This window comes from Nuphar pumila, chromosome 6, assembly GCF_984573655.1.
Source record: "Nuphar pumila chromosome 6, dmNupPumi1.hap1.1, whole genome shotgun sequence".
NCBI classification, from domain to species: Eukaryota; Viridiplantae; Streptophyta; class Magnoliopsida; order Nymphaeales; family Nymphaeaceae; genus Nuphar; species Nuphar pumila.
The window spans coordinates 110,336,867-110,345,662 of NC_143254.1; the positions used below are offsets into that span (position 1 = coordinate 110,336,867).

Genomic DNA, 8,796 nt, shown 5'->3' on the forward strand with positions numbered 1-8,796 from the left:
TACGTAAATATTTTTTTCAAATTGAATAATAATGTAGAGTAATATTTAACAATTATATTGATTCATGAAATTCAAGCAATTAATCCGGTTTTTATTAGTATTTAATTTTGCAAAACATTAAAAAATGAAGCCTACAGTTGCATAATTTTTTTGTTATTTATTTTTTATATAAAAAAGGGTTAATCTAATATTAAACTAATTATGTTTAACTTTATATGAATTCAACCTTATTAAAATAACTAAAGTACTTTTAAAAGAATGGTATTTTTTAATATATATAGTTACTTTTAAAAGAATGGCATTAAAAGTCCTTTGAACTTGAAGAGAATTGAAAAAGCAAACGCCTTTTTCAAAAAAGTAATTTTATAAATATATCAAAGTTACATTTTTTATCTTAAAAAGTAACCATGCATTTTAAAAAATACTATTATTTTAAAGGTAGTTTAAACATTTTAATAAGGTTGAATTCATCTAGTGTAAAATACAACTACTCTAATGTTAAATTAACCCAAAACAAATATTCTTTAATATGTTATTTTTAACATCGAGGCTTTAGCCTTCGGCCTTGTTTATATTTTCAAAAACTCCTCATTACACCTCACACCTTTAAAACCCTTGTTTCTACCTCGAAAGAACATGGGAAAGTTAGTCTCTCTATGTGGTTATTTGTTTTCTCCCTCGAAAGGACAACGTTTGGGGGGAAGTGCTCTCTCTCTCTCTCTCTCTCTCTGTTCTTTGTTGAGCTCTTTTGGGTGGTTCCAGTCATATTTGGGCCAAAGTTAGGCAATTCCAGGACAGAGAGAGCAAGCTATCTATGGTGCTTGGATCTACACAACCGAGATCTGCAATTCGAATCAAAATTCACCGTCCATCATTTCATACCACAACCAACTTCCTTCTTCCCTTCGCTCCTCTAAGCAGCAGGCCTCTAACCAAGCACCAATTCTGCCATCTATAGCACTTGGCCAGACGATTCAACGTGGTTTTGTGTCCGCTTCCGTCGTTGATGGATGGGCTAAACTTGAGCAGTTGAAAGTCTTTTGTGCAATTGTTGTGATCGTCCTTTATGGGTCTTTGGGGAACTAGAAGTTGCAGATCAACTGTTTGTTGAAACGCTTAAAAGAGATTGTCCTAAGGAAAATCCCATGATTTTTTTTCTAACCATTCTGAGTTTTTTTTACTTGTTTCCTTTTGTGGTAAGATTTCTGCAAAGATATAACTTCTAAATAGACAAGCTTTATAAGAGAGGGCATGATCTTAATCAGTCTAAAAAAGAGTAAAATAGACCAAATCTTCTATATTCGAGTAAAATGGATTCAGCAGGTTGGGCTTGCCAGGACCCAATTCAAATTGCTAGATGATTTACCTGGTTTTGGGCACGCCATGATATATTTCAAATTGTTAGGTCCTCACAAAATTCTATCAACTGTGGTCTCTTGTGATGTAATATTGGGCTGCACGTCCTGCAATTCTGTGATTAAATTGCTTGTTGTATCCATGAGTTATTGCATTATGTGCCATACATGTAAAAGATTTTGTTCCAGAACTTTCTAACAAGAATTACTTCTCTTTGGCATCTCTCTTTGTAGAGTGGATGTGTCTCTTGCATCTTGCGGCTTGAGATTGGCTCATTAGGTTTCTTCTTTAGTAAGAATGCCCCTTCATCTCAAATCCACCATAGCTGACCCCTTATCTCTCCATTTCTCTACCATGAGTGGCTATCATTTTTGGTATTAGAGTATGGTATCATATTAGAAAACACAAAAAATAGAGTCCTAACATCCAATTAAGCAAGGAGTGTGAAAAACGACGTGAAGGCCATATCGAGGGTGGATTCGAGTAGATGGGCCATTCGATCTTGAGTTAAGCATCATATCATTATTAGATTGGGGGAGGATCGTAGATTTGAAGCAATTGAGCTAGATCGTGAAAATCAGAACCCAAGACGTGAAGAATTGACTCTCAACATGAAAATTGTGTGGAAATTGGTGAGACTGAATTCATTTTCACGTGGATTTGATTTTGGGTTGCATGAATATAGCTTCTGTTTGTGATAATTTTGGAGATCTAATTGTTTGTATGAATTTAGATTGAATCGGTGCTTGGATGAATTCGTATGCATGAAGCATGATGGTTTAGATCTGGTTTTTTATTTTAATGTGAAAATCAATGGTGGATGAATCGGTTGTTGATTAATTTATTTTGATGATTGGCCTATGGATATGAACTGGAACCAGCTCCGTATCCAAGTACGACCCAACTCCTGGACCCGCTGAAGCCCTGCTCGGTTTAGGAACGTCCAGGCCATTCCAAGCACAACCATCAACCAAGGGACTCCTGGGCAAAGAGAACCGGGGAGTGGCGAGAACACTGCACGGCTCCTTCAAGAGAAAGGGTTCGCCCACCCGACGAGCGGCCCTTCTGGGAATCGGTTACACCCTAAGGCGTCCCTCATTCATTCCAGGGGATGCCTAGCCCTATACTGAACGAAGGAACACTGCCCCCCGTCCCCCCCAGCAACAGGGGTCCAACGATGGAGACTCCATCACCTATGAGGCAGTAGAGAACAGCCCATCTGACATGGCAGAGGACATGTCATCCCCTTCTACAATTATTCATGAAGATAAGCTCCTGGAACGTTAGGGGCCTGGGCCGCCAATGTGCGCGCAAGCAGACAATAGATACCTTTAAAAAACATGATGTAGATGTGGGTTTCTTATTTTAAAAGGAAGTTACAAGTGACCAGATTTCGCGCATGGTGCCAGATTTCTCAGGCTACGAATTTTTTTTTTTTTGAATTTTGAAGCCTCAGAATCAATTAGAATTTATATGCTTTTGGAACCATAGTACGGTCTCTGTGGAAGAGGCAGGGTGTTTCTCCATAGATGGTCAAGTTCAGGAAAAAGAATGAAAAGGTTGGTTACAGATCCTATCATCCTCTAAGGTAGGTCAAAAAGGTGATCATCGAGAGTCATCAAGGGGACCTAGTTTCCATGGCTAAAAAGAGCCCTCGAAGTGAGGGATCCGAAAGAGGATTGTCCCCAAGTTTTGAAACAGGTTTTATACAGTTTTGTGAGCTGTATTGTTCACAAATCTAGCTGTAATTCAAATCTTGTATCTAAATAATTAGCTCATTTTGCTAAAGGGAGTTGATCAAATCATGGAAAGATCACCCCCCCCTGGATCCCCATGAGAGATGATCCTCGAACAATGTAATTTCCATCATCAATGAAATCCGGTAGGGTCTGCCGAACCCCAACTTGCCTTTTTTAAAAAAAAGGTAGGGAGAAGTCTTATACTCTTCTTTAGTACGAAGAAACTGGAATTTGAATAACTGCCAAGAGAGAGAGAGAGAGAGAGAGAGAGAGACGGGAATCAGTCTGACACATAATAACCCAAACAATATCTTGATTTATGATGCATATATGATGGTTGGATATCAGCTCCACCAATGTAATACAATACAAAATCCAAAGGAAACAGGCTAAAACTGTTAAGCAATTGAAGCAACTTCTGCTGGTCTTTCAGGTGGCTGTAAGCTCCCAAGCAGTTAAACATACAAGAAAGACCTCTTCTCCTACAAACTCTTGCTTTCTTACAGGAGACATGCAGAAACATTCAGGTAAACTTCCAACAAATGAATAACAGCCCCAGACTCGTCCAACTTTGCCTAAATGATCAACTTAGGAAAACATTACACCCAACTTTCTTGCAAAGTCATCCCCATCATCATCCAAGTATTCATCTTCTGCATCTGGGTTTTCTTCAACTCCCCAGATTCTTCCTTCAATCCCCACATCTTCTGATTCTCTGTTATTATCCAGATTTTCCACAAGTTGGTCATCAGACTCCAATATCGATCCATCTTCTTCCTGGGCATTATAGTCGTTTTCTGCAGGCAATTCAACATTTTGAAATGAATGGACTTCATCTGTTGAATCCAATGTCCCTTGATTTACATTGGGGGGACTATGGATACTCTTAGCTTCTTTGTGGAGCTCTGAAAGCTGAACCATGGGGGTCTGCAAATCTGTAACATTAGAGTTCCCATACGGTTTCTCCGTTTGTGTCCCTTCATCTTCGTTCTTTGAGTCAATGCTGTTTCCAGAACCCATTTCTCCCTTTCTCTTGAGGATCTCACTAAGAGGTTTTGGGCCTTCAAATAACAGTGAAGCACTCAAGTCCTGGCTTGAACACTTTCTCAGCCCCATGTTCCTCTCTTCTTTCCCATGGACAACTTGACTCTTCAGTGCTTGTCTATTCGCTGAAGCGGAATTCCATTCATCATGAGTTTCAAAAATCTTTGCACTCTTGAGCTCTGCAAGGCTCTTTGGCCCAGCAAAATTCAAAGGTTGAATCTTCCTATCCTCGCTTCTACTAGCAGTTGATCCGAAACCTTTTACCTCAAAAGCGACACCCTCATTCAGCCTTCCTTTTACCCTGTCAGTGTGTCTTACCTGATATGTTCCAGGCTTGGTTGAAGATGAAGTTCCCCTCATTCTTCTCCGGTGAGTCTCCATATCCAAATATGGTTCAGAAGACATGTCTGGTGAGTGACTTCCTGGGAATTTTATTCTGCCATGAAGGCGCTTACTTATGGAGATTTCAATGCTAGGATGCTTCAACTGTTCCTGACGAGAATGCCTGCGATATCGGTCCTCCACGAACTTATCATTCCTCCTGTGTAAATCTCCATGATGATTTGAACTGGCAGTGGCTCCTGATCCATTAACCCTTCTTCGCTTTGAGAGACGATGACGCAAATCCTGCCCATCTGACAAATCATGCCTTTCTTCTCTCAACATCAGTTTTCTTTCTTCCAAGGATGGTTTCTCTAGAATCTGCTCCATGGAAGCACGGTTTTTCTCCCATCCAAACTGATCTTGTTTCCGCCCATATACATCATAAGAACCTAACTCGTGCTCAGCGTCCAACTCACCAAGAGGATCCATGCTGGACCCAATGTAATCAAACTCCCTCAGGGAATTCAAATGCTCAACACCATGACCTGGGGCTCTTTCCACATCTACATCAAAGTACTCTTCTTTTTCCACATCATCATCTACAAGAACATCAAAGCCAGGAGAAGATTCACCTAAGCACTCATCAACATCCTTACCATTTTGAAACCGGTCATCTTGTGACTGCGATTGGTGGATTTGAGACCTACTTAAGGCATTTCCACTAGGGACCAACATAGTAGCTTGTGCGGGCCTCATGAACTCATCAACCTTGTTAATGGGTGTGTGATTTTTTTTAGCTGTGGTCCCAACAGAAGGTGGAGGTCCAGTTTTTGTATTAACTTTTACTACTGGAGGTACCTCCACTGGATGCACATTGACTTGAGGAGGGTTCTGTTGCAGAATTGAATTTTCAGTTCCATTCATGGTTTTCTTAATGGATTGAGAATCTGAAGCATGAACAGTTTTTGCTGTCTGCAGCAAAGCAGAATCACATGTAGGCTGTAAACCATGCGTAAAAGGGCATTTATCACCCTTCAAACAAATCCCTTTCTGGAAATAATAGCAAGGGGCTTTTTGTCTGTTAGAAGTGTAAGAAGCAGGGTGGTAAGGACCAGATGCGTTTGGAGGAAATTGTGCTTGTGCTGCAGTTGGTAAAGAGGGTTGAGATACATCCGAAGGGGGTGTTACCGAAATTCCACGAAATCCATCAAGTGGCTGGACAAAAGGCAGACAGACCAATCAATAAACACAGAATAAAAAACAGGTACAGAAAGTAACAGCAAGGCAACAAGTAGATACTTATTCAAATATGAGAACTCCCTTTACTAATATGATCATAATTCAAGCATTTAGTTGCAAAATACAGAACCAAAGCATACAGTGGTGCATTTTTCAAGTTTTGCTGACCAGACCAGGATTGAGTTCAAGCCTAGGATCAAACAATCTCCGTTATTACTTCCAAGCATTTGACACACAAGTCAACTAACCTAACTCGGGCAAGAGAAAGGTCAACCAGGACCAAGTGCCTCGGCTCCAAGTCTAACAACAATAATATCGAATTTTCAAAAGAACGTGTAATGAAGTTCAGAAATGCACTGGAACAAGAACAGCAGAGACCATAAGGTCATAAGGACAACCTAGTGCCTATTTTCTTGACCATGCAAGATGGTAAGAGGAAATGCAATAATGACAGTAGAATATGGACAAAAATTAACATAGCAGAAGATGCAAATAGGTTCTTACTGGATGCCTAAAAGCACATTTTGGATTCAAACAGTTGCCGTTCAGCCAAAACCAGCAATCCCTTGGGTTAACTCTCGCACTTTCACTATGACGAAATTCACAATCAGCTCCCTGAGAAAAAAAGTCATCTTAGAGGCATTTCTAGTGCACGTTGCGGCAAATATCTCAAACAAGTCAAAAATTAAAATAATCAATTGGATAAGTAGAAAAATGCTATATAGATTCTGATATTGCTGAATGTGAGGAAATTAGTCATTTACCTGATCTTAAGTTTAATCAGTTATCAGAAAAAGCAGTGCAGCGTCTGCTTGTAACCTTTTTAAGTAACTAATATGAAGAGAGATTTTTCCAAACATAAAGAAAAGTAGTATTCTTCCAAAGAAAGAGGCCCTGATAAAAAGCCCCTACTCCCATGCCTTTCCAACAAAAACGTCCAAGAAGTTGCTGGAGACCATTAAGCAAAATATCATACGAATAACCCAACATTTCACACAAAAAAAAGGTGATAATGAAGGCAAGAACAATCTTTTGCAGAAAATTTTCCCAAAAGGAGCTTTAGATAAACCTGGTGGTAAAATTGACACAGGCAGTACTACCTTGCAGTCACAAGGATTAACGATCCTATCTCACGAGTCATTAAACTAGGTATATAAAGAACACATTGAGATCAACATGAAACAAAACAGGATTGAAAAGCTTGTCATTCCCATAGTATGAATTAGTTATGAAAGCTCCCATAAGGGCAATAACCTAGGATAGGTTGATCACTTTTCTGTTGCAATGGGTGCATCAAAACAAACATAAATGATTATTCCCCAGCCATATAGAAAGCATTGGATGAAACAGACAAAACTATGTAAGGAGCTAAATTGTCACCTAAAGAAAAAGTGTTGTTGCATAAGAGATATCCATGAGGTCCTATCCGTTCAGAGAGACTTCACACCCAAAACACTCAAAATTATTTAGGAAATTAGGAGACCATCAACGCATTGCCATCTTGGGACTTAAGCAACTAATGTATCAAACATTCTTTCTCATACAGAAACTTCGACCAAAACAGGACTCCCGAAACCTACCCCATGAACAGGGGGGCAAGGCCCACTGATGATGCTTCAAAAGCTTCAACCCAACCAACCATGGCAAAGGATCACATGGGTCACAAAAATCTTGAATACCAACAAAAGCAATTAACATAAACCTTCAACAAACAACTCACAAGAGCCCTTCTTATGAAGAGGGCATCTAGGAAGGGATCTATTCCATAGCACTGTACCTCAGGTTTCTCAGCAAAACCGGACACCAGACAGGAAGATAAAAGACAACCATTGTTCCCAATGTAAAATTAGTAACAAGGCAACAGAAAAAAAAATTCTAGCAACACCCACATCCACACAACAAATAATCAAAAGGGGTTCAAGGATAACCAAGATAAGATAGATATCCAGCAATACTCACACCAATACAGCAAACAAGCAAAAGGGTATCTTTGAAACCAGAGAGAGAGAGAGAGAGGAGCAAAACGAATAGTAAATCGGAACCTTGATGCATGTCAGAGGAGATGCAAGGAAGTAGACGCAATCCGTGCTTCCCTTCTTGGCTTCCTCCTCCAAGCTAGATTGTGGGTTCGAATCACGAGAATCCCCAACCATGGTTGGACTCTCTCTCTCTCTCTCTCTCTCTCTCTCTCTCTCTCTCTCTCTCTCTCTCTCTCTCTCTGCTGGGGTGTTTGGAGGCGAAAATTCACATCAATATGAGGAATTGAGGGGGATTGGGGAGGTGGGTAGTAGGGCAAAGGGATCGCCCAAGCCAAGTGGGATTGACACCCATCTGGAGCAGATCGGACGGCGGTTATGAGGTGGGGAAGTGGGGGATTCAGAACCGGGAGGAACGATGCGATGCAGAGCTCATCGACTTAAAGGCTCGATTTGTTTCATTTTAAATTTCAGGAAGGGAACTCGAAGCTCAAAACCTACCAGTCTGTTTTTTCATTGCTCTCTCTCTCTCTCTGATTGTGTACGCGTGTTCTAACAACCCTGCTCATTTCAATATATCTGCATTTACTTAGCTTATATATTATACCACTCCTCTCTCTTACCTTATTTTGTACTTGTATACATTAATCTCGTTTTCCTTTTGGCAAGGCCAAAGAAACCCCGTCACATACTGTACATTGGCAAGCATTCGGTTGGTAAAACCTTTCTGCCCAACGAGGAGCTCACCCAGTTCTTGTTCAATTAAATTCATCTGTATTTTATTAATAAAAAGTCCATCCGCTTTTTCTTTTAACATTTCTATCATTCTCTTTACAGAACAATCTCTGTTATATATATATAGGCGGAGCTAGGGGGTGCCTCCCGAAACAGTTAATTTTTTTGTCTGTAAAAGCCCAGTCCTGATTCCATATGAAATAGATTTTTATCCACTTTTTTAGCGCAGTCCTAGCCCAGCCCTGACTGCAGCAAATAGTTTGATTTGTCCATATGAAATAGATTTTTATTAATAATTGTAGCCATTTTTTATTTTATCTCAAAAAAAAAAAACCGGGGGCGCTGCCCCCGAACCCCAACTATCAGTTTTTTTTTCTTACACC

At 40.0% G+C, this 8,796-nt stretch overlaps 1 protein-coding gene across 1 annotated transcript; it reads right to left on the minus strand.

Moving 5' to 3' along the window:
• Positions 1-3,396: 3,396 nt before the first annotated feature.
• Positions 3,397-8,245, minus strand: LOC149835686 (zinc finger CCCH domain-containing protein 19-like). The gene is made up of 3 exons (XM_090010626.1): positions 7,745-8,245; positions 6,207-6,317; positions 3,397-5,678 (listed from the first exon to the last, which is right to left on the minus strand). The coding sequence occupies exons 1-3, from the start codon at positions 7,853-7,855 to the stop codon at positions 3,684-3,686; spliced, it is 2,217 nt and encodes a 738-aa protein (XP_089866752.1). The 5' UTR covers positions 7,856-8,245; the 3' UTR covers positions 3,397-3,683.
• Between the last annotated feature and the right edge of the window lie 551 nt (positions 8,246-8,796).